We start from the raw sequence: 24100 nt of genomic DNA, 5'->3' as shown, positions 1-24100 counted from the left end.
AATGAAATATTCATAATGGGCGTGAATGAAGGAATTTGGGAAAATTAAATGGCGCAGTTGAGCTGTGAATGGGGGGCTCCATTCGGACAAAGAGCTGGGGAGCGGCTGGTCGAGCGTCCCCAAGGCTGTGTTGCCCATGCGACTCAATAATTAACTCTGCGGCTCGTCGAATTTACGAGCAATTGCTGCCTGGTTTCGCAGGCTGCAGTTGGCTGCTCTGACAGGGTCGGAGATCGGGAAAACTTGCCTGCCGGAAATCTCACGGACCGCAGATGTTGATCGATTGACGGCCGCTTGTCCGTTGAGACTCGAGACACAGTCAAGATGATCCAATTAAAGGTTGGTTACAATTGGACGTTTTGCGACATATTTTTCTCTGACTCAAGATCCACAGACGATGCTGAATTGCATCGACAACTCTGGCGCGGCCGTTGTCGAATGCGTGAACGTCCTGAAAAAGAAGCGGCCAGCGACAGTCGGTGCGTAATCCCTACATGATGTTGCAATCTGACAGAATTTTAACTACGAGATACTTTAGGTGACCGGATTGTGGTTGTTGTGCAGAAGCAGCGAAATTTCGGCGCTGACAGCACCGGCAACAGCGGGATTGCCAACAAGGTCCGTCGAGGAGATATCCGACATGCTGTGGTCGTCCGAGCGCGGAAGGAAATGCAAAGGCCAGATGGGAGTCTTGTTAAGTTCGACGATAATGCCTGTGTCCTGGTGAACAAGTCCGGAGACCCTATCGGAACCAGAATGAACGGTCAGTCCCATCTAAACCCATACAGCCACACAATTTCTAACCCATAATATAGGAGTAGTTGCAACGGAACTCCGAGGAAGACAATGGTCCAAGATTCTTTCGCTCGCGCCGATGCATGTATAAGATACCACTTGGAGCAAACTTTTTATTGGGCGTTCGCATATCTATCTGTAACAATAGGCGGTATCCATTTCAAATTTTCTCATGATGACCTTAGAATCGCTAAAACTCCCCGAAGATGCTGTATATGCCAATTGAAAAAAAGGGTATCGAGATATTAGGACAAAAATATGCCGCCAACGCTATATGAAGACATTTCCACAAGTGCAACACACGTAGTAGAGTTTCTGAGAGAGGCGTCAGTCATCCGCCACCCATTAAAATGAACACATGTGCTGCTCACCATTCCAGTTTCCGCTGATCGTTGTTGAGACTGGAAGAACACTGCTTCGGCTTCACCGCAGCTCGGGCAGAGCTTGTTGGATCGCGGAAGCTGTAAAAGGAAGGGAAGGTTAGCCAGCAAGTCATTAACTGTATTCGAATCTTCCAAGCAGATCTCGCAAATACGGCAGACAAGGCATCTTAAGATGCGGATCCGCAGAAAAAACAAGAAATCTGTTCTCCACAGAGAAGGCAGAAGCCGGGAAGACAAACCGTCGGATCGGATCCCACGTCCTGAGTCACACCGGCGGTATCCCCAACTTGGGTGTTGAGTTTGTTCTGGTAAACGCAGTAGGAGCTTGCGGGCTCGCCAACATGGCAGGTTCGACAGGTGAACATGAGGCGGTTGTTGATGCGGTCTTCTTTTGGGTAGAGCAAGTTCGAGCTGGAAACCGTTAGCAGACTTATAGAACGAGAAACCGGAAGTTATTGCTCACCATTCGCGACAGAATCGGAAATGGATCTGATCGGTCTGCTTGGTATCGCTACCAGCGGAGGGAGCAGGGCTGGCAGACATTTCGGGAAGATTGGCTGGAGTGAAGAGAAGTAGGGGACAGGTGAATATATAGCGTAATAGAGAAGAATCAAGTTGGCGGAGCTTCCAAAATCTAGTGATAGCTCAGGAAGGTCGGGGGCAACGAAAGACGCGGTAATGAGCGCTGACGAAGTCCGAAGCAGTTGAAAGAAGCATTGACTGGAGAGGCAGACCGTGGAGTCCAGGCCTGTGGAGTTTGCAGTGTTTGGCTAGTTTGCCTCGATTGCGCCTTCCCCTCCCTGTCACTTTTCCCCGCGTCGCTTCCAAATTATTCACGACAGACAACACGAGACTTACAAGTCCGAGACCAGCCCAGATTTCCTGCTGACTAGACGCACATACAACTCTAGAAACTTTGGTAACTATGGTTTGTCTTCAATCCTCATTTTAGCCGCAATAACACCACTCCACTCAACTTACTGATGTGGTTGAATCATAGGTAAATACAGGTCTTCCAACGGGATGGGAGGTTCGCCATTCCAACTCGAAAAACCTCCCTTATTACTTTAATTCTGCGGCCAGAGAGTCCCGATGGGAGCCTCCAGCAGATACGGACATGGAGACTCTCAAGTTGTACATGGCCAAGTACCACAGCAACGCGGCCGCCTATCCGGACGGTTCGGGCCAAGGAGAGGGCAAGATTCGTTGCAGCCACCTGTTGGTCAAGCATAGAGACAGTAGACGGCCTAGCAGCTGGAGGGAAGCAAACATCACTCGATCGAAGGAAGAGGCGCGTGAGATTCTTCATGCTCATCAGCAGCGCATCCTTGGAGGAGAGATCCGATTAGGGGACCTGGCAACATCTGAGTCGGACTGTAGTAGCGCCAGAAAGAAGGGCGATCTGTACGTTTCAACTTTACCATCTCGTAGTTCGCTACTACCAGTAATTACTAATACGCCTGAAGTGGGTTCTTCGGTCACGGTGAAATGCAAAAAGAATTTGAAGAGGCAGCGTTTGCTCTCCAACCGGGGGAGATTAGTGACATTGTTGAATCACAGTCTGGTCTTCATCTCATCGAGCGGTATGTCAAGCCTCGCCTTGGTTGATATGGGATACTAACCACCTAACTCTTTGATAGGGTACAGTGAATGCTTTTGGGTAACCGACGGATGCACCAGTCAAGTTATATTTCGAAAGAATCTTAGATACTTCGCATCAATTATACCTTTTCTCCCTGCGCACGACACATGCCCGCCACAAAGCTGGTCCCGAGGGTGGTAGATTAGCCTCCAAATAGGCTGACAACACCTTACAGTGTCTAAGTCAATCTGCAAACTCAAGCGTTACCATACCTTTGGCTGTATATATACTTCTCGCTCACAACATACAGTAGACTTGCTTGTAGCCACTTTTCTCCTGTGGCCTTTGCGAGTTGAGGCGCACTCAGTAGTTAGCTCCATGATGATTTCTTCTTCTCTTTGGCTTCCGAACTCAACGCTATGCTATCCAGGACTCGAGGATTATCGTTTATCCTCAACAATTGTGTTAATCTGTCGTTCACATTACCTTCCCTGCGTAGCCGGCATATTATCCACCTCTTCTGTTATTCGAAACCGGAGAGCATACCCACACCGACAGTGATTCACACAGCCTCATTAAAAAGCCCAGGCTTCTCTAAGGGCACTTGTTTCAATTTAAAATGCTCACTATGGCTGTATCATTCACCATTCCTTAAGGTGTGTTATTCACTGCTCGGTTGATATTTCCCTGGCTTGTCTGTTTACTCTTAAGCTTTGCAATAAAATCCTCGAGGATGCATTCTCTTCCTTCCTTCCCTCGTTTTCCCTCCATTACGAAGGCTTCTCCTGCTTCCAATCAAGCTTACCTCGGTGTCGCAATGCCTCACGCGCACCCATCCACCATGCGCCCACTGAGCGAACACGCAATTCCCGAAAAGCTCGGTATAAGCAGAGAGAAGATCCTACTTCCCACTCATCTGGCCCAGAAAATCCCAGCCCATGTCAATCTCGAAATCAGCAAGCTCCGTCTGGCATGCGGCAGAGCTTACCACGCCATGAGAAAACTCGATGACCTGCGGCAGCATAGGTACGCCGGCCTGTGCCCGAGCACTGACATACTCGGGATGAAGAGACACCTCCGCTCCCTAAGTCGCCTGAGAAACTGGAAAGAAGACCACATCCCGGACGACCCTACTCTCGCGCCGTCGATGAAGATCCCTCGGGAGGTCATGTACCTTCGCTGCAACGAACAGGCGTATGAACAATGGGGGCGCAGTTACGATAGGCGTCTTTACGGTTACCTCGTCGGCCCCTTTAAGGAATATAAAGCTGCTACCAGGGAGTTCGCAGCGGCGCTGAAGACTGCGAGGAATATCGAGCTGATCCAGGAAGTTGATTACCACGAGCTCACGATGTTTCAACAAGGTTTTCGCCAGGAAATGGCCGGGTGGGAATGTTTTATTCCTAAGCTGCGTCGCCCGTCCTTCAAGCAGCTTGTCAAGGAAATCCACTCAGCCGTGCTTGATAGTGTGGAGGATGGAGAGCTGTTGTTCTACAAGTTCTATCCCGCTGCAGATCCACACAAACGTGTGTATCCTGCCCCAGACTCATGCGAACCCGTCTATCCCGACGGTGCCGCATGTTTATCCCATTGCGGTCATGTCTGTTGTGCCAAGTAGCCGGGGGAGTTCAAAAGTTGGTGCTTTCTGCGAGATATCTCATGTCGAGCTTGGGTTTAGGATTTCATGTACACTTAGATGGTGAATAGTTCTGGATCGAGACAGATATTGGCGGCTATCGGCTTTGTACCTTAGTGCAGTATCATCAATAAGGTTGCAAGATCTCCCTGCTTATCTGAAGACGAAACCCAAGTAATAGGTCCCAGTATCGAAGAATGTGTTAACCTCTTTCAGTGGATCTCTTTCCACGGATACTGTTTCCCTCGAGCTCGTCTAGCTAAGGCCGTTCCACCATGCGTGATATATTCGAAGCCGTCGCTGGATTATCCAGACATTCACAACTACAACCGCCAGTAGCAGTAGTTTCCTTTACAAAGGGAACAACTATAGCCAGGTTCCTTAGAATTATTCCACCGGATATCTTTAAATTCTCCTCCAAGACACCGGAGGCTAGAACTAAATGTTCACATTTAGCCCCATTGTATTTTTTTGCTTTGTAGGTGTAAATATTCGCCCATATATATCCCACCCCCTTTCCTCGTGTATTAACCTACCGACACTTCACTGCGGCGTCGACCATTTCCCCTTCAGTAGTATATGTCGTGTACTCCTAATGGGCGCTTTCGCTCCTGACCTCGCTTGGACTGAATATATAATCACGGTCGTCTCCTTCCCTTCTCTTTTCTGCTACGGATACCTACGGCTCTTTCTGCCCCGTTCCTAATTCTACCCTATCCAGACCCCAGCAACCTACATATACTACCTCTACTCTCAGGGTGTCGCCGTCCCGCCCCTCCCACATCTCCCCGCTTCCAGGGCCCTATACACCCCTCGCACTCGGACTCAATACACGCAACCTATTCCTCCCGGCCTCACTCCGAGAGCCCATGGAAGGCAAAGGAGGCTTTATTGAAAAGCGATCTTCAGAATATGCCCGCCACTGTCCGGAATCCGCCATGCATCCAGATGCTTTTGCGGACGACCGCATCTAATGAGTTTGAAGGGTGGGAATTATGGGTTTTGGCAGAGATGGGTATGATGATAATGTGTCGGTGTTTTCGAGCTTCCGTTATAGCCATCTGATGTCGCATGGTGGTCTACCACCTAGTCTTGTGTTTGGAGAAGAGGTGGAAGAAAACAAACACTCGTAAATTTTGTATATGCGTAAATGACAGACTCTAAGGCACCCGCCATCGGCATCGTGGCTCTTTTCTTTCATCGACATCCATATCCTGATCACGTGGCCACAAAGCCCTATCCTAGACATGGCAACCCATCAAAGAACGCAGACAATGGACTTCACGCCGAACGTCAGAACAAAGCTACAACCATTCTCTCGCCATGAGACTGTTGAACCTCTTTATCTCTATTTTCTTTCAGAATGTCTTCATTATTCCCATCCCAGCCCCAGCTTCGCAGCTATATAGGCCTCCCATTCCAAGAATGAACGAAACCCAATATCCACCCTCCCTTCTCAACTCCCCCCTCCGAACGCACCAGAGAAGAAGAAGAGGAGATTATCCAAGATGTGCACATTTTACACCGTAAAATACCTCTGCAACTGCATCTACGACGAATGGCGCCTCCCCTGCTTCTTCACCCGCGGCCCCCAAATCCTCACCATCCCCTCGCAATCTACGCCAGCGTCTTCACCAGCAGTTAAGCCAACAAAACCACGCTGCTACCACACCCGCATAATAGAAATCTACGACGTCCTCACGCTCTGCGAAGTCTGCTACATGCAACTCGACGCACAAATCCAGACACACGGCGTGAAGACCCTCCTTGCGGCACCGGAGAGGTTCCCGCTCGCGGAGAAATTGGGCATGCTCATTGTTGTGGGGAACGATGAGGACGAGCAGTGGCGGGTTTTTCGGAGGGGTGAGCAGGTGTTTATTCTTGAGAGGGAGGTAAAGATGGAGAGGTTGGAGGGGGTGGGGAGGGCTGTTCAGGTTAAGGGGAGTGATAAGGGGGGAAGGGTTCGGTAAGTTGTTATAAGTTCCTTCTGTTTACTTCCACATTAACGATTGAGAATTAGAGAATGTACACATGCTAACCTTGACTGTTTTAGACGCCCTCGAAGAAGGAATGAGATGAGAGGCTGGAAGTACGAAGCGAGCAAGATCTACCAGCTTGGTTATACGATTTACGACGAGGATCGTACCGGACGAGAAGTTGAGCAGCATGAGGACGAGGAATCCACGGTGCCGTGGGCGAAGAAGTCGTTTGATAAAAGGACGTGGCAGGGAACGTACTACGAGGAGAGGGCGCTGGGGCACTATGCACATTGACAAAACCGACGATTTGCGGTGTCTGGAGAAATTCAGGCTTTCAAGGTTTGATATCCAGGGTGTTTGGGTTACGAAATAATTTATGGAAATCAATATAAACCATTGGATTGGAGTGCAAGTCAACAGTTCAATCATGGTGGATAGATGAATTACATGGTTGTCATGCGCCAATATTCAGATAATCTTATCCTTGTGCGCTTCTTCGGTTTTGCGCAACCTCTCGTCAAAGAGAGGATGTTGCACAGACAATTGGGACAAGTGGTATTACTAGCTGGGAAAGAACGAACTTGACAAAAAGAGCAGGAGCGACCCAGGACGTGGACTCATATATGCAGTACTGTTAGTGTTTTACTGGTGCTACTCGTGATATCACTGAAATCATGGTTGAATACCAGAAATTGAGCCCATAGTCCGCAATATGAAAGGTGGAACTTTCGTAAATACATTGCAGATACGCTAAAATAAAGTCGTTGATATCGGAGATCCAAGAACAGTATCACACGCTTGCGTTGAGCCGAGCTAAGCGGGCTGTGATCGACTCGATTACAGCAGATCTAAGACGCGCGATTAGCAATGAGCTGGGAGGAATGGCATGCCAGTGAGCTGACTTACTCCCGTTCCACCATTTTCATGGCATCAGCAATCTTGGCCCGCTGCAGCCGCTGAGGGACCCGCGGTTGTGCACTTGTAGGAGATGCGGGGCTGCTGGGCTCTTGGGTAGCCGGTATCTTAGCAGCTACAGATTTTGCTTCTGTGAGTAGTTCTGAGGCAATTTCCTTGACCTGCAAACAGTGTCAGTGGGAGCTAGGAACAGGTCAAGAGGGCTAGACTTACTTCTTCCAACCGTTGTGATATTCGCTGTCTTTCTCCACCCTTGCGGGTATTATCGAAGGACTCAGACAATGTCTCTACCTCGGCGATCCACGAAGATTCCTTCTCGCTGAGAGGTCTTCCACCAGACTTCAGAACCTTGTTGCGGAGGGCTTCGTAACGCCCAACGAGTTCTGTTTGTTTGTCTTTGGCTGCTTGTAACCTCTTATCCAAGACCGTGCTGCTCTTGGAACCCACTCTCCTCTCTCCATCTTCGCCGATTTCGCTCGAGACGCCCTTGATCCGATCTGCAACATCAGATATTTGGCCCAGCTGGTCGCGTAGCTCGCCTTGCAACCTCTCACACCGGCGGAATAAATCGGACGCAGCTCGCTCAAGCGCGTTTGTATGCGCCGACAAGATCCGGTGCGCTGCAGCGATTAGATCCAGAGTAGCTGGGGACAGAAGTACGGGTTCCCTGAGGCTGCTCCGGTAGCGGTGAGGGACGTGTTTATCGACAAAGAATTCTAACGGAGAGTCTGAATAGAGGATGGAGGGAACTTGGTAAGGAGGCCGGTGGGGAGGAATCGTGGGTGAACCAGATGACTGTGTATTGGACTCGAGGGAAAATGATGGAAAGTAATCGGGCTCCTTAAGAACGGCAGCAAATGGGTTAGACGCGTGGGAAGTAAGTACTAGGTAGCCCAAGTCATAGTCGTGATAGACCAAGGAGGCCGGTAGGTGGAACGGCTGGCTGCCAGAAGAATGGGCATCTTCTACCTGGATAATCGGCTCCAAAACAGCCGCATTCCCTTCGCAAAGAATCTGAAGGCGGAATCCAGAGCCAGCCGTATCGTCGGATTGTAACTCCGCCTCCAGTCGTTGGATCCAAGAAGCGAGCGAGACGAAAACAACACTATGAGAGGTTGTCACAAAAAAGTTGTATCGGGAATGGGCATCAGGTGAAAAGACGGGCCATGTGTCCGCAGATCGGTGTTCCTTTTTGACGGTATCCAGCGCTTCCACCATCAGTAGATCAGAACCGTCGGAGATAGGTGCCTGAAATGCATTCTTTTTCGCCTTAGGAAGCCACTGCCCCTCCACCCCGTCGAGTTCAAGGCAGACGTAAACCCTACCACTCCGCGAAGAGAGGCAGATCAGCGTAGCCGATACCTTGTCATCGCCGGCATCCAACGCCAACTCTTCGTCCTCTCCCATCATCAGAGCATCGGTATCAGCCTTGGCAGCAACGACCAGGATGTCGCAGAGGTCAAGATCATCAATCTCGTCGCCGGTATCCACTCGGAAGGGACCTTGTAGCCTGGGAATTGCGCTAGGAGTTGAAGGCCGCCCGAGTATTTCGGAGGCGGGTTCTGTCCCAGATCCCGGAATGATCTGCAACGGTTCCTGTTTATCAATCTCTGTAAGCCACTCGTACTGCTGTCGACAGGCTGTCAATTCATCCTCATGGTCAAGAGGATCTTCTTCCAACGCGGCCATCTTTGGTATTATCGCGGCGGAAAGAGAGGGAACAGCAGCGGACGGAGCTCTCCACTTGGAAGGCAGTAGCGGGCAAAGAGCATACAGATCGCCGGGCCTCATCGCAACCCAGAGAGTCATTGCCGCCCAGGCGTCTTCTTTCTCACTGCCTACTCCGCCAAAGCGAGCTGACGCAACTTCCATATCGACATAGTCTGCAGAGAAACCCTTGTTTTTCCCGAACCCTGAAGGTGCGAAATCTTGGTTGGAAGACGTTCCGTCAATCAGTTTTCGAAGGTCGATAGCCAGGGTAGGACGGTCGAACGACCAGTGATTATTCCGATCCAATTCCCACACGCGAACGGCAGCGTCTTCGGTCACTGTCACAAGGCATCCTCCTAGGGTGCTGTAGACACCAAGCGGGTGCCACAACGCCGATACCACAGGCGACTCTGGAATGACATGCGTTGTCGGCCCAAGCTGGTATACTTTTACGCGAATAGGTGCCGTGTCCGTGCTGGACAAATGCGAGGGACCAGGTAATACCGCAATGAAGACGGTATGGTCTGCGACAATTGCGAGGAAAGCGCCATTCGGAGACGGGATGAGCTGTCGGATCTGTTCGTACGTCGGTACCAGCAATGTCTAAGTATCTATCATTAGTACGAGTCATAATATCAGCCTCTTCACATTGTATACACACTCTGTAAGGTACTTGGCGATCTGCTGCAGTTTTAGAGTCCTTCGACCTCTCGCGCTGCTGCCACTCATCCTTCAACCGCGTGAGACTCGACCAGCGGATTTGGTTGTCGACCACGGTAAAAACTTCATTCCCTCTCCTTGCCAAAGTTCGCGAAGGCCCCTCGTACCCGGCATCTTTAAAACTCTTCAGATTCCCGGGATCCTTGTGAGTTTTGCTCGCAAATAACGAGGCACCGAGGGAAGGGCGCGAGAGCCAGGGAGGAGTGTAGCTGATGACTTTCGGCATTTTGGGGACAACTATTCCATCGGGGCGCCTTGGCTACGATTCAGATACCGCGACCAGACTGGAATGATGTCGAATAGTTTGCAAAGAGCTGACGTTGGGCGAATGCAAGACAAAACAATGGGCTTCCGCGGCGAAATTTTGGGTCGGAAGTTGGAGCAGCACGCCAAGACACGCCCAGGCGAAGCTCTCCTCCGCTTCCCTCAAACTTCTTCCGCAGAACACCCTTTTGCCGTCATTGTATCTTGGTTTTGTACATTCTCCGCGCAACGTGGTTCGCGAGGATGACTATCCCAGAGCGTCGCAACACAGTCGAGAGGCTTGACCGACCCAGCGCCTATTACATAGGAAAGGTAGAGCTTTGCAAGGTTCTCCGAGAGCTTCCAGGTGCCATTGTCTAACGCTCCTCGATCAACAGAATAAAAAGCGCCGGCACAACGATGAGTCCGAGGAACAGAAGGATCCAATGGAAGGGTTGAGGCATGCCACGACCCTCTATGTTGGTAATCTGTATGCCTTTCTCCATTGCTATTATGCGCGAGACAAACAAGCTGCTGACCGGTACAGTTCCTTCTACACTACGGAAGAACAGATTCACGAACTATTCTCAAAGTCGGAATACCCCTTGATGCGGGTCAATAAATCTCGCTGACAAAGTTTCAGATGTGGAGAGGTGAAGCGCCTCGTGATGGGACTCGACCGATACAACAAGACTCCTTGCGGCTTTTGCTTCGTCGAATATTACACCCATCAAGACGCGCTCGATTGCCTGAAATATGTCGGAGGCACCAAGCTGGACGAGAGAATAATCAGGACGGATCTCGATCCCGGATTTGAGGAGGGCCGACAGTACGGGTACGCAATTCAACAGAACCTTTTGCGCGAACAAATCTGGCTCCGACTAACAAGCGCAGACGAGGAAAATCCGGTGGACAGGTCCGCGACGAGTACCGAGAGGAGTATGATCCGGGTCGGGGCGGCTATGGACGAGCATATGCAGAAGAGCAACGACGACGCGAGGACGAAGAATATGGGCCTGGTAGGTAAAAAGCGGAGAAAATCATCTCGTTTGACTGGCGCAGATACGGCGTTAATATACACAATATTCTTTCCATATCAATAGCGAACAATGGCGCACTAAATCACTATTTACATCTAGTCTCTAAACAGCAGTTCCCTAATCGTTCAATGTATGGTACGACGGGTAGGCCACATCTATGTCATAACGTCATCGCATTCGTTTCACAGATTCTTCTACCTCACGCAGCCACCAGGAGTGAATTCGTTCGTCGCCAGTCAGCTCGGGATGGAAGCTGGTGCCGAAGACGTTACCCTGGCGCACAGCGACTATATCTCCAACTTCCTTGTCCGCATAGACAGGTTTGCCATCGGTGGCTAGTCGCGCAGCCCTCCCGGGGAGCGTCGCCAGCACCTCGACATCGCGTGACATAGCTTTCCGAGCTGCCTCGCCCTCGGCCTGCCGCGAAGGGGCAACGATCGTCTCGTCTCGTTTAAGTTCGTCTACCTGAACTCCCTCTTGGTGCGGTAGGATCTTTTCAACAACCGGTGCGCGGATAAATATTGCGGGGAAGGGAGCTGGCGATTCCCCGGAGGGATTGAGGAACGGTAGGTCAAGCGGTGCTTGGAAACTCTCCGTCTGACGACCGAAATGATTGCGATTGACGCGCACATCCAAACCCCCAATCAAGTCCTGGCCACCTTTCTTCGTCCGATTGGCCGACTCTGCAAGCAGAATGAGCCCGGCGCATGTTCCCCATGTTGGCTTGCGATGAACCCTGCGCCGGAAGTATGAGTCAGTCACTTAATCTCAATCTCACGAGACAGTTCAACGGAAGAGAAGCCACATACTTGACAAAATCTCTCAGTGGATCCAACAAGTTCGACCTCGCCGCGACCAACGAGATAGCTGTACTCTCTCCTCCTGGCAACACAAGGGCATCGCATCTCTCGAGTTCCTGTGGGGTGCGGACTTCAAGAAACTCCCAATATGAGGAAGAAAGTTGCTGTGACGCAAGTGTGGCGGCCGCCCTTTTCAGAAGCACAACATGCTCGTAAAAGGCGCCTTGCAAAGCGAGAACGCCAACAGTGATCTTGATCATTGCACAGCTGGGGGAGTGAGGAGTGATCGAGATCTTTGGCCACCGAGTGGGTGATTAACTTTCCATGGATGAAAATCAGTGTTATGTAAGCAGCGGCGTCATCGCCACGTGCTGCCCCGCCTGATAAGGACAAGCTTGTGCTGGGTCTCAGCAGCTTCATTTCTGACATTCAAACAAGGCTGAATCGAATGCCTCTGATGTCGATTGATGATCGACATGGTTACGTGACCACCGGAGTATCTGTCACTTGCATTATGCCAGCTGTCAGACCATGACCATGCAGCCCGCTTCAAAATCCTACCCCAGCCCCTCCCCACCAGCAAATCGCACGCCTAAAAGTCACCACCCAGATCAAGCAATAGAGGATCTCTAGGCTTAATTCCCCATATCATAAACCCATTCATCAAAATGGCCACTCCTGCGGCAAACTCCAAACCAACCCTCACCCGCTGGTACATCGATACCCGTCCCCTAACAGCATCAACTACAACCCTCCCCCTCCTTACAACCCTCCAACCAGCCGACCAAACCTCCGTTCAAAAATTCTACCACCAAAAAGACAAGCACATGTCCCTTGCCTCCGCACTCCTAAAATACCTCTTCATTCACCGCACCTGTCGAATTCCCTGGTCCTCAATCGTCATAAGTCGAACCCCCGACCCGCACCGCCGGCCATGCTTCATTCCCGACCCCACCAAACACGAAGATATAAAGTCGATTCCGGAAATCGAGTTCAATGTCAGCCACCAGGCGTCTATGGTTGCGATTGTGGGGACGACGATGCGACGTGACGCCGACGCCGACTCCGGCACGAGTCCTGCGAAACGGCCAGATGTGGGTGTTGATATAACCTGTGTGAATGAGCGGCAGAGTCGCACAGGAGAAGAGAGAAGCCTGCCAGCGCTGGAGAAGTATATCGAGATCTTCAGCGAGGTCTTTTCGGGTAGGGAGATGGCGAATATGAAGTCTTTACATGGAGTTCCTGCAGAACTCAACTCCGTTAGTAACGGCACTACGAATTATCAGCTAGTGGACTACGGTTATCGACTGTTTTACACATACTGGGCACTAAAGGAGGCGTATATCAAGATGACGGGTGAAGCGCTGTTGGCGCCGTGGTTACGGGAGTTGGAGTTTAGCAACGTCGTTGCGCCCGGGGCGGAGAGTGGAGCGGGGAGGTTTGGGGACCCATATACCGGTGTGAAGACCAGACTATATAACGAGCCTGTGGAGGATGTGCGGATTGAGGTCGTTTCTCTGGAGAAGGATTACTTGTTTGCGACAGCCGCCAGGGGAGGCGGTATTGGATCAGAGTCCGGAGGCGAAGGGGGAAGTGGAGAAGATCCTTGGCTCCCCTTTAAGAAGTTGGATATCGAGCGGGATGTTAGACCTTGTGCGACGGGCGTATGCAGCTGTCTGTCGTGATGGAAAGGTAGACAAGGTAGATATCTCATCTAGATCTCCACAATGGTATCATCTATTGATAAGATTTAAGACAAAAGGTGGCTAAGTAGCAAATATTGTCTATCATCATTTAAGGGTCTTGGGCTCCAACATCACGCAACCCATTTCTTCCAGTCTCGGGTGCTGTTCTCGTGGCAAAGTCGAAGGCTTAGCACTCCTTAGACTGGGTTCCATTACCAGAGAATCAAGATCCCCCGGTATTCCACCGTAGGCCGCGATTACGAGCTAGAAGCAAGGTCGGTAACCCCAGTTCACCCGTTCAGCTTAGTGACTCCCACCCCTATATGCAACCAAATGGTAGTCTATATCTTCATCCGCCTCCATCAGCGGCCGCTCAAATAGAAATCGTGTCGGCGTATCATCGTACAAGAGATATGGTAAAGGTGATAGCGAAAGAGCAGGTGCGCAAGGCAAGGGCATCAAGGTTTAGGCAGCGGGAGAAGCTGCCCCATTACTTTTGGGAGGTCGAATTAGATCTCAACAGCTGTGGATTTGCCATTCCGAAGGGAGGAGGGAACGTCGACTTGCTCTGCGTTCGAGATCTCGAGCAAGTTCTTGAGCATAGACTCCCGGGTCGATGCGGTAAGCTTGTCGACGTCGGCTGGTGTGAGACCTTCCGTGCTAATAGGTGGTAAAACTGCAGTATAGTTAGTGGCTGTTCCATTCCGATCACGTCTCAGTACACATACCACGGATCTTAATAGAGCCGGCGTCGAACCTATAATTCTTCGGGGACAAGATGTGCGAGTAGTTCTCTACAACGACCGGAACAACAGGTACGCCCGCCTTCACAGCAAGGTGGAAGGCTCCTTTCTTAAACGACAAAAGCTCCGGCTTGTCGGAATAGCTCCTAGTTCCCTCGGGGAAGATAAACACACTCTGTCGGTGTACGCGCATCTCCTCCGCAGCGCTATCAAAAGCCTTAACGGCGGTTTCACGGTTAGCCCGGTCAATGAAGACCGTCCGCGAGAGCGACATGAACCACCCGAGGAACGGGACATGGCGAAGCGACTTCTTAGCTGTGACACTGCAGTACGGCGGGAAGATAGCTCCGAGCATCAGAACGTCCAGCTCCGACTGGTGGTTCCCAATGAAGACAGCTGGACGCGTAGAGAGGTGTTCTTGACCCTCGACAATGTCAAACCACACGCCAGTTGTAAGCCGCATCACCCATTTAAAACTGCGGGCGGTAGCCCATTGAGAAACTCGGCCATAGCCCACAAGGCGGAGGATTATTGAGGCGACCACGCCGTAGATTGCGCAGAGGGTGAGGGAGCCATAAGCCGCTAGACAGCGCGCTACGAAGGCTAGGCGTGGAACCTTCTGCCCGATAGCGAAGAGTGAGATTGTAATGACGATGAATGAGCTAATGCCCGTGGTTACGTACGAGAGGAGCGACATGGCACGGTGACAGCAGGAGGAGTTTCTCGCAGGAAGTCTGAACGGTTAACAATCCAAGATCAGAGTCCGAGGGGTTTCGAGAGACGGTGAAAAGTCTCCTACGAGCAGCGAAATCTGGAGGGGTGCGTGACGAGGTCAGATGGCCATGAGAAGATGCTGGCAAGAACAAAAAGAGGGCACACAAAATATTTACAACGCAACTCGGGGCATGGCAAGAGGCGGGAGGAAGGTTGGTTGAGGGCGGGAGGACATGAAGGAAAAAGAGCCCGGTCCAATTACAAAGAAAGAGAGAAATCGGAGTTTGGGACCAGGCGAAGATTCAGATCTCCCTCCACCCGATGTTTGGCATGAATGCTTCAAAAATTGGGGGGAAAATCAGGGGAGGCACATGACAGCGCTGAATAAGGTATGGCCGGCAGTTTGTCACCGCTTCGGTACCCACCGCCCCAACCGCCCAAGCTGTATGGAAGCTGGATAATGGCGCACGTAAAGGCGCTAACCCAGAAAAGGTGGTTTATCGATAAGTAACGATACTCGATCATCTTTTGGATCCTCGTCGCCCCTCCGCGATGAACCCTTCACCATTCTTCTCCGCGTCATAGAGTGAAAAGCCACAGTCAGCTGGCAGTCAGAGACGATTCAGTTAACATTCTATGGAGAGATGCAAACTGGATACAACAACAAACATCAATCAAATCAACAATAACATTGAATCGTCTGCCAAAATCATTACGAATATCTAAACTCACGAGCGGTATCTATTCGCTCATTGTGGGGTGGTCGGGGGGGTGTTCCCCCGCTGTCCGACATGATCGACACTCCTAAAGCGTTCGAGACTGTCATTATAACTCAGCAACAGCCTCCTGCAACAGCTTTCCAAGATCGTTGGCCTGAGAGCAGTCAGTTTCAGTATCATGGTATCGTGAAGCACAGGGAGAACATACCGCTGGAGGAGTGACCATTGAGAAATGATCCGCCTTGACCGTTCGACACTCGACAGGCCCCAAAAGTTTGTCCCACCCATTGGGTCCGAAATTGTATCTTCGTGAGTAAAACCAGGACCCGAGCCCAGTGTCGTCTTCCATCGGGTTGCCTTCAACGTCCTCCTTCCAGCCCATCTTGCTGGCGACGTCCTTGAAGGCGTCATCATCTCCGACGATCTCCGCAAGTCCGTATTCGGCCCAGATCAGGTATGTCTTCTCGGGTCGACGGGTAGGGTCCATTGGGAGCGCCGTATAGACCATCAAAGATTTGATCGTGCTGACAAGGTGCTGCTTGAGTCGTTCGGACATGCCTGCCAGAGCAGGACCTGCACGATTGATGCCAGTCGTGAGTCCGACCTTGTCTAGGAAGTCCATTGTCACCTCGAGGCCTTCAGGCATAGGCTTTGGGATCTTCATGTCGATAATAACGAGTCTCTTCACCTTCTCGCCTGCTTCCAGAAGACGGCGACTAACTTCAAAGGCGTGTGCGCCGCCTGCCGACCAACCCCCAATATTGTAAGGACCCTGTGGTTGGATCTTCTTGATCGCAGCAATGTACATCTCCGCCGTCTCCTCAACTGAGAAGTTGTACTCGAGCGGACAACGGACGAATGGTGACTCGACCGCATAGAGCGGCGTCCCGCCCGGGAAACGGGGAAGGTGAAGGTATGCGGTTGCAGAGCCCGCACCATCTGTGATCAAGAAGACAGGCGTCTTGTTTGACTTCTTGCGCCCGTGGATTAGCACGACATTGGACTTGTATTGGACAGGCGGAGGACGTGGCGTCGGTGGCAGCACTTCCACGACTACTGCGGGTGCCGACAATTTTGCGGTAGCTTCTGCCACAATCTTGGTAGGCGTAATAATGATCTGCTCCTCAATGTCGGACTCAGAGGGAGAAATGGGAGTCCAGCTGTCACTGCCCGAGCCACCTTCGCTTGGCGTTTCTTCTGCGTCGTTATCAGATTCGGAGGCTGTCTCGTTACCTCCAAGCGCTCTCCGAGCGTCTGATACAGTCAGATTCTCCTGGAAAAAGCTAGCCTCTAGCTGGACACCTATTTCCTTCTGGACTCTGTCAATGATTGTGATGCTCATCAATGAGTCGACGCCCATTGAGGCAAAGTCAGCGGAGGGGGTCATGTCAACGAGATCAACCCCAGTCTCCTCCGCCACCATCGCAATCAATTGGTCCGCCAGATCTTTCTTGACTGAAGTGCTAGGTAGTTGACTGTCGACAGCTACCTTTTCGCTTTCATGTGCAGCCACTGTGCGCACCGGCGAGGCTGGCCTTGCAGGTGCCTTCGCCTCGTTTCTATGGAGAAGACGATGCAGTACGATTCGTGGCATTCTTTGAAATACCAGGCTGCAGAAACCAACAATAACCTCGTTGTCGAACACATATACATCACTGAGAGACATGCCGTGATCATCCGCGGGATGTGTTCGGACGTACGAGGTATATCTCTTTTCAGCAGACAGTTGGCCATAAAACTGCATTCTCTTCATTCCGCCGGAAAGATAGATGTTATTATCGGAGCCCGTGATATTGGCATTCAGCACGACACCGGCTAGATGCACCAAAGGATCTGTCCAGTATGGGAGGCACTCGAACTCTCCGCGCCCGTTGTACGGCTTCAGACTGATATTCGCGACGGCATCGTCGGAATGCTCATCCCAAAACAGCTCCTCAATCGCTTGATATTTCTCATCGTAGTCGACCAAGTTGGCAAAAAGCTTGTAAACGATAGGGCGCCGCAGATGGTCTCCACGACCGTCCTTGACTGACTGGACCAGGCTATCCATCCGGGATTTGACGAAGAACGAGGCATTTGACCACTCATCCGTCCATTCTGACGCGCTAAACGTGTTGACCTGACAATATCCAATTTTCTGTATGGACGATCCCTCGTGCAGGTGGAACGTGATGGTGACCTTGCTTCCCGTCCGCGAGTCTCTCTCTGCAGTGGTTTGTAGTATTTGCTTTGAGTCTCTCGATGGCACCACGACAGGATGATTGAGCGTGAGCCCGGTAATGGCCAAGCTTGGAGCAACTTCTGCGGTAGGAAGAACCTTGGCGTAGACGTACTTGGCGGCTGTCAATGCCATGTCATAGAATACCCCGCTCGGGCACAGAGGTATTTCGTCGACGAGGTGGCCGCGAATGGCCTCATAGAGGTTCTCATCTGAGAGAAGCGTCTCGAATGTTACCTTTGCTTCATCCGCGGTAATCGCCTCCGTTTTGACGAAATGCAGCGAGCTTGATATCGGTTTCAGGGGTTCCACTTTCTGCAAACCGTCGTGCTCTGCTTGAACCGATTCTTCCTTGAACACCCGCCAGAAGTTCTTGGTGTCAAATGCATACTTGGGCAGGTTGAGAAGTCGCAATGACTCTGTGTACTCTTGATGGAAGTCCGGCCAGCTGATGTTCGAGCGGGCAGTGTAGAGAGCAGCGACTGTTGAAGAGATTGTCTTCCAATTGGCCTCGTGAGACTTCAGCGAAGAATAAACGTTAGCCGCTCCCAATGTCGCCTTGATCATTGAACCGCAGACAGAGTCTGGCCCAAGCTCAATCCAAATGGTGTTCTGATCAACCACGCCCTCTGCCTTGCATGCAGCGAGAGCCTTGTAGAACTGGACGGGCTCGCGGGCTTGTATTGCGAGATACTGGGATGTGAATGACCCTGCATCTCGGACTATGGACGCTGTGACTGTGGAAACGATAGGTGTCCTGGGCGCGCGGAACTGTACAGATCGGGCACGTCTCTCAAAATCATCCAGAATCGAATCCATCTGCGGAGAGTGGAAACCATATGGCACGCGGACCAAGGTGCAGACAGTGCCTGCCGAGCGGAGAGAACCTTCAAGAGTCTGAAGCTCTGGTACCGGACCGCTGATCACAGTGGCTGATGGCGAGTTGTAGCATGAAATGCAGCAGGATTTGTACTCAGGACGGCGAATATATTCTTCTACTGCTTGAGCCGGTGCCACAGTGGCAAGCATGGCGTACGAATTTGCAGTCAATCTGTCCTCGGTGAGTAGGGCTCTCTGGCCCACAAGGTAGAGGACATCGGTCACCGATAGAACTCCCGAGACGCAGAGGGCAGCATACTCTCCCAAGCTGTGACCGATCACGACGTCGGGGTTGACGCCCCAGGATCGCCAAAGGTCGGCCAGCGCGATCTCAAGAGCGACAACCGCTAGCTGAATTTGAACAGCCGACTTATCTGCAAGATCCACACCTTTGTCGGAGACTAGCTCAATGAAAGACGGTAAGCCCTGTGCATCGCTGATCGACTGCATGGATTGAATGCTGGCGCGGAAAGCAGAGTTGCTGTGGAAGAGCTCAGAACCCATTCCAGCATACTGCGAACCCTGCCCACTGAATACCCAGGCCACGACCTTCTTTTGCGAGGGCCCCTGTGTGGTACTCGTCTTGGACAGGTCGCTGCGGAGCTGTTGGCGAATGGACTCGACGGAGTCCCCTGCATATGCCGAACGAAGCTCTTCATGCATCCGCCTGGCAGTGGTTGAGTAAGCTAGGTTTGCGAGATTGGTGTCTGGATGGGCTGTAAGATATTCAAGGAGCTTTTCCTTGTTGTTCTTGAGAGACAATGAAGTCCGCGCAGAAAGTACGACTGTTTGGTGTGTTCGCGGATCTTGCGACTTCTTCGCCTGCTCAGGAGCCTCCTCGAGAATAAGGCAAGAATTACCTCCCTGGGAGAGAATTTAGAATCCGTCCAGGAGATATTGGAAACGGCACTTACCGCTGCATCAAAGTTATTGACCATGACTTTTCTCTTGCCATTACCCGCGGTTGGTTTGTGGAAATCAACTTGACCATCGGCGATCCGCACATTCAGCTTCTTCAAATCAGGAAACTTGTGGTTGACCTTGAACGGCGCACCCGGTTGAGGTGGAATGATCCTCTTTTGCAAGGCCAAGACGCTCTTGATTACTGAAACGGCGCCAGCAGCCTGCACAAAGTGTTAACAAGATTAGACAAGTGAGTCCGGGGAGTTAGAAGGTAAAAAAACTCACAGCTTCAGTGTGGCCAAGGTTTGCTTTGACTGCACCCACAACCAAGGGGTTCTGTCGTGTACGATTGCGCCCAAATACGTCCAGGACAGAAGCCATTTCGACGGCATCTCCAGCTTGGGTGCCTGTGCCGTGCATTTCGACAAAGCCGATCTCCTGCGCCTGTACACCGGCCTTTTGCAGGACATCGCGGTAGAGCCGGACCTGAGTTTCTGCGTGAGGATGTGTGATGGATGAAGCGAGTGCTGAGTGGTTTCTTCCATGTCCTCGAATCACCGCGAGCACGTTGTCATTATCGTGGATTGCATCTTCTAGTCGCTTGAGCACGACGACGCCAACAGCTTCTCCGCGGCAATATCCGTCGGCGGCGTCCTGGAATGTCTTACATCCACCGGTCGGGGACAAGAAGCTGCCCTTTGATAGCCCGGAGTACGGCTCTGGCGAAGTGAGGCTGTTGACACCTCCTGCCAAAGCAGTATCGCATTCCCGAGAGAGAAGGGCAGAGCAGGCAAGGCCGATCGCCGATGCGCTCGATGCACAAGCTGAATCGACGGAGTAGGACGCACCTTCCCATTTGTAATGGAAGTTCAACCGACCAGGGGTGAAACCGCGCTGGCCACCGGGGATGTAGTACAGATCGATGCCGCTGATTCGACTGGCCTCTCTCCAGTCATCCGCAGCCTGGCCAAAGTACGTGGCAACGCGTTGGCTTTGGGTAGACAGACTTCCATTTGAACTATATCCTGCCATTTGCAGAGCCTCGTAGCTCGACATCAGCAATAGCCGCTGCAAGGGGCTCATCTGCTCAGCCTCGCGCGGAGAGACGTTGAACAGGCGATGGTCAAAGTGGCCAGGGTTGCGGAGGAAGCAGCCGTAGCGGGTGGATAGCGAGTTCTTTGCTCGACTAGTCGAGTCGAAATAGGTGTTGATGTCGAAGCGATCGCTAGGAATCTGTCTGGCCGTCAGTACTCTACGCGGATGCCACTGTGCTGAAGGAGCATACCTCTTCGTGTGCATCCAGACCGTCCAGTAGGGACTGCCAGAATCCCTCAAGGTCCTCGCTTCCCGGGAAGCGACCAGCCATTCCAACGATGGCAACCGAGCTGGAACCTGCACGGATGTCGCCCGGCGACAGAGAGACAGCGGTAGGTTCACTCTGGACTGACACTGAGAGTCTCCGCTCGTCCAAGGCTCGCTTGACAATTGGTGTCGCGTTCGTCAGCCCCACGACTGTCAATTGAACTGGCTTGATCGGACTTAGTTTCTGAACGGCAGACTTGAGAACATTGTTCATCTTCAGCCTGCTTTGGGCAATTTCTTGAGAAACCTGCACGTAGAGGTCCCGGAGGGTGGCTGCGTTATACGGTTCGCCTGTACTGGTGGAGAGCACCTGGACTCGCGACGATATTGCCCTGTCTAGAATGGAAGAGGCTCCAACAATGGCCTCTACATCAGGTATAGGAAGGTGGGGAGAGTGCGCAGCCCCGTATGCTGCGAGCTTCAACTTCGGTGCCGACTCAACCTTTGCCGAGTACGCGAACAATTGGGCCAACTCGGGCGGCGGCCCGAACAAGGTAAGCCAGCTTTCTTCTTCAACACCGATGAAAACGTGTCGATGAGTTGGAATATCCTAGGAAATATATCAGTACGACTGCTGTTGGGGTTTGCCTCGAAGGGTCGAACCTTCGAGCGATGGAAGTCTTCCAAAATCATGTCCATCTCCCGGACAGGAACCCCAAGAACAGTGTATGCCCAGTGCCCTGGTATATCTTCAATGCGTCTTGATCGGCGATATACCTCGAGTGATAAGCGAAAGAAGATTGCGACGGTCTCAACACTTATGAATATCAAATCGGAGATATTCTTCGAACCTGCCAAGGCTGCAGCTGGGAGGAGCCCGGTGCATAGCCCGAGGGCCATGACTTTGGATGAAGCTCCGAGCAAGGAGGGGTCATTTTCCACAAGTCTGTCTATGTTAGCGAGGCACCGTACAGATCTATCGTACGGGATTCGAGGGGTGTCATACAGAATCAATTCTGCCAGTCGACAAGCGCCTATTACGACTGTGTGGGTGACACCTATTGTGTCTTCTGTGTGGGAGTACTTTTGCAGAACGGCCTCGAAGCTCTCGAAATGACCGATAATGCTTCTCTCGTTGGCACCCAAAGCCGATGTCTCGGTTTGAATGGCATCTAGTGCACTCTGGAGAAATCTGCGAACGGTGGGAGAGGATTGTGAAAGACGAAGAAGGCGCTGTAATGATGGAATCAGCTCAACCGTCTGGTCTCCGAACAGGAGTAAGTGCTGGCTGCCCATGTTGAGGAGCCAGACTGGGCGCTGGGAGCTTTGGGGAGACGAGTATGTGCTGGAGGAGGAGTTCAAGTCCGTTCGCTCCTCTCGCTCTTATAGCAGCAACTTGGGGTGGTTCGATTTCCTCGCGGGAACACTGGGGTCATGTGAACTCCAGGGTTCAAAATCCGAATCAGCCTTGTTATTCTCTCAACGAAAGGACTAAAAATAAATCCAGCTGGATGCGTCTTCTACGCCTCGTCCGAGATGCACCGTGAAGCTCGTTGTACTCGGAAGTTCTGATAGATACCATACCACCGTACGACAAGGCGCGATGGACTGAATTTTGCAAAACGCGATACGACGGGGGATTCCGAGATCGATCTGGTCAACAGCCCAGGTGGATCCTCTGCTGCGGGACTCTGATGTCACCTCGTACAATCTGCCCAATAATCGACAGCGCTCCTGTTAGCAAGCTCACGAACAAGCTCCGCGCATCGCCCGCGATCCCGCCTGTTGGCTGGATGAAAGCCTCAACGTGAAGAACGAGGACGGCAGATCGCGCCATATTGGGACGACGATGACCTCCCAGAAAGCTTGGCGCCAGAACTCCCGTGCTCGGCGTCTGGATGTTGGGGAGCTCGCAAACCTTGGCACCTCGTATCTGCAAGGACGGCTTGGAGGCCTGAAGGCACCACTGCGGTCACTCTGTCGCCGGGACCGGTCTTTCGTACGGTCCGTTCCCCGTGTTCCCTTTCTCAGCCTCTACTCGTCCCGACCCCTGCTGCGGGCAATTACCAGACCCTTGATAATCACCCGGAATCCACCCTGGAGGCTTCGAGATTAATCTCCGACTGAAGGTGACAAACCACGTTTGCGCGGTGGGGGCCGAATTTCTGGATGCATGCAAGACTTTGATGAGTGTCTCACCGGTTAACAGGCATTACAAACGATCATCATGTCCTGATTCGACGACAGGAGTCTTTGACCCGACTCAAGCCATTCCTTGGCGCTTATTTCGGGTGTTCGCCGATAAAAGAGCTGAGCCTGGCCACATGTCCAAGTGGTGCAATCAGGCTAACTCGGAATAAGTAGCCGGCCTCCGGATCAGCTCTTCGGCGTGTTCGAGTCCGAGGAGAAGGTTCTCACGAATAGTCCCTCGGAGCAGCGTGGGTTCCTGGCTGACGAGTCCAAATGTGCTCGAGATTGCCCCATGTGGAATGCTCGGTTGTCCTCCCCTTCGAGCGTGATCAAGCCCCTGTCCGCCTGGTAAAACCGCTCCAGCTGAGAGACGATTGTGCTTTTACCTGACCCACTAGATCCCACCAAGGCGCCATGCCGCACTGGCTCGATTGTGATGTTAACATTGGTCAGAGCGTACTCCGTATGTAGACTAGCGGGGTACGACTCTGAAAGACGATCTCTCCACTGATGTCCTTCACCCGTATCAGCTCATGTTGACCTTTTTACAGGGATTCAGGGTATTTCTTGGCGAAAACTTATGTATTTTGATTGATTAACTTCTTTCATGTTTTCCCCACTGTCACGTGGCTCCCGAGTCTTAACTTCAACCACAACTTCCACTTCCACTCCCGAGCAGGCTGCAGTCATTTTGGGTCTAGATCCGTGGTAACCCAGTCCAACGAGCGCCCAACATTCCGTGGAAGAAAGCTGAGACAGGCCCCTGGTACTCCACAAGAGCGCTTGACCGGCTCCCAGTTCAAGACGCTGAACTTCACCCTCGTTGATGTTGACCACCGCGACTCCGGCATCGTTGGCCGACTAAGAGGGGACGAACGTGGAACTGGCGAGCGAGATGTCTTTGCGGAGGATCCAAGAGACACCTTGCTGGAAGAGACTCTGTG

General features: G+C 51.9%; 11 protein-coding genes across 11 annotated transcripts; 6 read left to right on the top strand and 5 right to left on the bottom strand.

The window, feature by feature from the left end:
* Positions 1-324: 324 nt before the first annotated feature.
* On the top strand, positions 325-886 carry BJX67DRAFT_376430 (mitochondrial 54S ribosomal protein uL14m; the record flags this gene model as incomplete). Its single annotated transcript, XM_071031876.1, has 4 exons — positions 325-339; positions 395-479; positions 539-763; positions 816-886. The coding sequence occupies 4 exons, from the start codon at positions 325-327 to the stop codon at positions 884-886; spliced, it is 396 nt and encodes a 131-aa protein (XP_070891609.1).
* A 179-nt stretch (positions 887-1065) lies between these two features.
* BJX67DRAFT_376429 (DNA-directed RNA polymerase II core subunit RPB9) lies at positions 1066-1721 on the bottom strand (the record flags this gene model as incomplete). Its single annotated transcript, XM_071031875.1, has 4 exons — positions 1066-1110; positions 1167-1256; positions 1418-1589; positions 1642-1721. The coding sequence occupies 4 exons, from the start codon at positions 1719-1721 to the stop codon at positions 1066-1068; spliced, it is 387 nt and encodes a 128-aa protein (XP_070891608.1).
* A 292-nt stretch (positions 1722-2013) lies between these two features.
* pin1 (peptidylprolyl isomerase ESS1) lies at positions 2014-3324 on the top strand. The gene is made up of 4 exons (XM_071027731.1): positions 2014-2106; positions 2179-2582; positions 2645-2761; positions 2819-3324. Exons 1-4 carry the CDS (start codon positions 2104-2106, stop codon positions 2826-2828), a joined length of 534 nt encoding a protein of 177 aa, XP_070891607.1. The 5' UTR covers positions 2014-2103; the 3' UTR covers positions 2829-3324.
* Positions 3325-3577: 253 nt separating this feature from the next.
* Positions 3578-4378, top strand: BJX67DRAFT_376427 (uncharacterized protein; the record flags this gene model as incomplete). The annotated part of the gene is made up of 1 exon (XM_071031874.1): positions 3578-4378. One exon carries the CDS (start codon positions 3578-3580, stop codon positions 4376-4378), a length of 801 nt encoding a protein of 266 aa, XP_070891606.1.
* Positions 4379-5904: 1526 nt separating this feature from the next.
* Positions 5905-6669, top strand: BJX67DRAFT_376426 (uncharacterized protein; the record flags this gene model as incomplete). The annotated part of the gene is made up of 2 exons (XM_071031873.1): positions 5905-6362; positions 6450-6669. 2 exons carry the CDS (start codon positions 5905-5907, stop codon positions 6667-6669), a joined length of 678 nt encoding a protein of 225 aa, XP_070891605.1.
* Positions 6670-6789: 120 nt separating this feature from the next.
* On the bottom strand, positions 6790-10065 carry BJX67DRAFT_339958 (uncharacterized protein). The gene is made up of 4 exons (XM_071027730.1): positions 9662-10065; positions 7504-9603; positions 7282-7451; positions 6790-7223 (listed from the first exon to the last, which is right to left on the bottom strand). Exons 1-4 carry the CDS (start codon positions 9944-9946, stop codon positions 7166-7168), a joined length of 2613 nt encoding a protein of 870 aa, XP_070891604.1. The 5' UTR covers positions 9947-10065; the 3' UTR covers positions 6790-7165.
* A 92-nt stretch (positions 10066-10157) lies between these two features.
* On the top strand, positions 10158-11081 carry BJX67DRAFT_13763 (nuclear cap-binding protein subunit CBC2). The gene is made up of 5 exons (XM_071024610.1): positions 10158-10296; positions 10362-10453; positions 10511-10555; positions 10607-10798; positions 10858-11081. Exons 1-5 carry the CDS (start codon positions 10228-10230, stop codon positions 10988-10990), a joined length of 531 nt encoding a protein of 176 aa, XP_070891603.1. The 5' UTR covers positions 10158-10227; the 3' UTR covers positions 10991-11081.
* A 37-nt stretch (positions 11082-11118) lies between these two features.
* Positions 11119-12219, bottom strand: BJX67DRAFT_13782 (pyridoxal 5'-phosphate synthase glutaminase subunit PdxT). The gene is made up of 2 exons (XM_071024613.1): positions 11813-12219; positions 11119-11739 (listed from the first exon to the last, which is right to left on the bottom strand). Exons 1-2 carry the CDS (start codon positions 12061-12063, stop codon positions 11172-11174), a joined length of 819 nt encoding a protein of 272 aa, XP_070891602.1. The 5' UTR covers positions 12064-12219; the 3' UTR covers positions 11119-11171.
* A 15-nt stretch (positions 12220-12234) lies between these two features.
* On the top strand, positions 12235-13532 carry BJX67DRAFT_339953 (4'-phosphopantetheinyl transferase family protein). The gene has a single exon (XM_071027729.1). The coding sequence runs from the start codon at positions 12472-12474 to the stop codon at positions 13486-13488; it is 1017 nt and encodes a 338-aa protein (XP_070891601.1). The 5' UTR covers positions 12235-12471; the 3' UTR covers positions 13489-13532.
* On the bottom strand, positions 13533-15276 carry BJX67DRAFT_339952 (1-acylglycerol-3-phosphate O-acyltransferase SLC1). Its single transcript, XM_071027728.1, has 2 exons — positions 14217-15276; positions 13533-14164 (listed from the first exon to the last, which is right to left on the bottom strand). Exons 1-2 carry the CDS (start codon positions 14926-14928, stop codon positions 13998-14000), a joined length of 879 nt encoding a protein of 292 aa, XP_070891600.1. The 5' UTR covers positions 14929-15276; the 3' UTR covers positions 13533-13997.
* A 63-nt stretch (positions 15277-15339) lies between these two features.
* Positions 15340-22445, bottom strand: BJX67DRAFT_339943 (type I polyketide synthase). Its single transcript, XM_071027727.1, has 6 exons — positions 21973-22445; positions 21630-21912; positions 20950-21576; positions 19950-20897; positions 19676-19885; positions 15340-19625 (listed from the first exon to the last, which is right to left on the bottom strand). The coding sequence occupies exons 1-6, from the start codon at positions 22260-22262 to the stop codon at positions 15771-15773; spliced, it is 6213 nt and encodes a 2070-aa protein (XP_070891599.1). The 5' UTR covers positions 22263-22445; the 3' UTR covers positions 15340-15770.
* Between the last annotated feature and the right edge of the window lie 1655 nt (positions 22446-24100).

This window comes from Aspergillus lucknowensis (assembly GCF_044049455.1).
Source record: "Aspergillus lucknowensis strain CBS 449.75 chromosome Unknown BJX67scaffold_1, whole genome shotgun sequence".
Classification (NCBI taxonomy): Eukaryota; Fungi; Ascomycota; class Eurotiomycetes; order Eurotiales; family Aspergillaceae; genus Aspergillus; species Aspergillus lucknowensis.
This window is presented reverse-complemented; position numbering and strand designations above follow the sequence as displayed.

Excerpts from the sequence above, each read along its gene's own strand:
- pin1 (XM_071027731.1), top strand. Across the intron at positions 2,583-2,644 it reads GCCAGAAAGAAGGGCGATCT|TGGGTTCTTCGGTCACGGTG; the intron begins GTACGTTTCAAC and ends ATACGCCTGAAG.
- BJX67DRAFT_339958 (XM_071027730.1), bottom strand. The coding sequence starts at position 9,946 with ATGCCGAAAGTCATCAGCTACACTCCTCCCTGGCTCTCGCGCCCTTCC. Across the intron at positions 7,452-7,503 it reads TATCACAACGGTTGGAAGAA|GTCAAGGAAATTGCCTCAGA; the intron begins GTAAGTCTAGCC and ends CACTGTTTGCAG. Across the intron at positions 7,224-7,281 it reads ATGAAAATGGTGGAACGGGA|ATCTGCTGTAATCGAGTCGA; the intron begins GTAAGTCAGCTC and ends CGCGCGTCTTAG.
- BJX67DRAFT_13763 (XM_071024610.1), top strand. The coding sequence starts at position 10,228 with ATGACTATCCCAGAGCGTCGCAACACAGTCGAGAGGCTTGACCGACCC. Across the intron at positions 10,297-10,361 it reads GCGCCTATTACATAGGAAAG|AATAAAAAGCGCCGGCACAA; the intron begins GTAGAGCTTTGC and ends CTCGATCAACAG. Across the intron at positions 10,454-10,510 it reads ACCCTCTATGTTGGTAATCT|TTCCTTCTACACTACGGAAG; the intron begins GTATGCCTTTCT and ends TGACCGGTACAG.
- BJX67DRAFT_13782 (XM_071024613.1), bottom strand. The coding sequence starts at position 12,063 with ATGATCAAGATCACTGTTGGCGTTCTCGCTTTGCAAGGCGCCTTTTAC. Across the intron at positions 11,740-11,812 it reads CCACTGAGAGATTTTGTCAA|GGTTCATCGCAAGCCAACAT; the intron begins GTATGTGGCTTC and ends CTTCCGGCGCAG.
- BJX67DRAFT_339953 (XM_071027729.1), top strand. The coding sequence starts at position 12,472 with ATGGCCACTCCTGCGGCAAACTCCAAACCAACCCTCACCCGCTGGTAC.
- BJX67DRAFT_339952 (XM_071027728.1), bottom strand. The coding sequence starts at position 14,928 with ATGTCGCTCCTCTCGTACGTAACCACGGGCATTAGCTCATTCATCGTC. Across the intron at positions 14,165-14,216 it reads CGGCTCTATTAAGATCCGTG|TTTTACCACCTATTAGCACG; the intron begins GTATGTGTACTG and ends ACTATACTGCAG.
- BJX67DRAFT_339943 (XM_071027727.1), bottom strand. The coding sequence starts at position 22,262 with ATGGGCAGCCAGCACTTACTCCTGTTCGGAGACCAGACGGTTGAGCTG. Across the intron at positions 21,913-21,972 it reads CGACTGGCAGAATTGATTCT|ACTTGTGGAAAATGACCCCT; the intron begins GTATGACACCCC and ends TAACATAGACAG. Across the intron at positions 19,886-19,949 it reads ACCTTGGCCACACTGAAGCT|GCTGCTGGCGCCGTTTCAGT; the intron begins GTGAGTTTTTTT and ends CACTTTGTGCAG.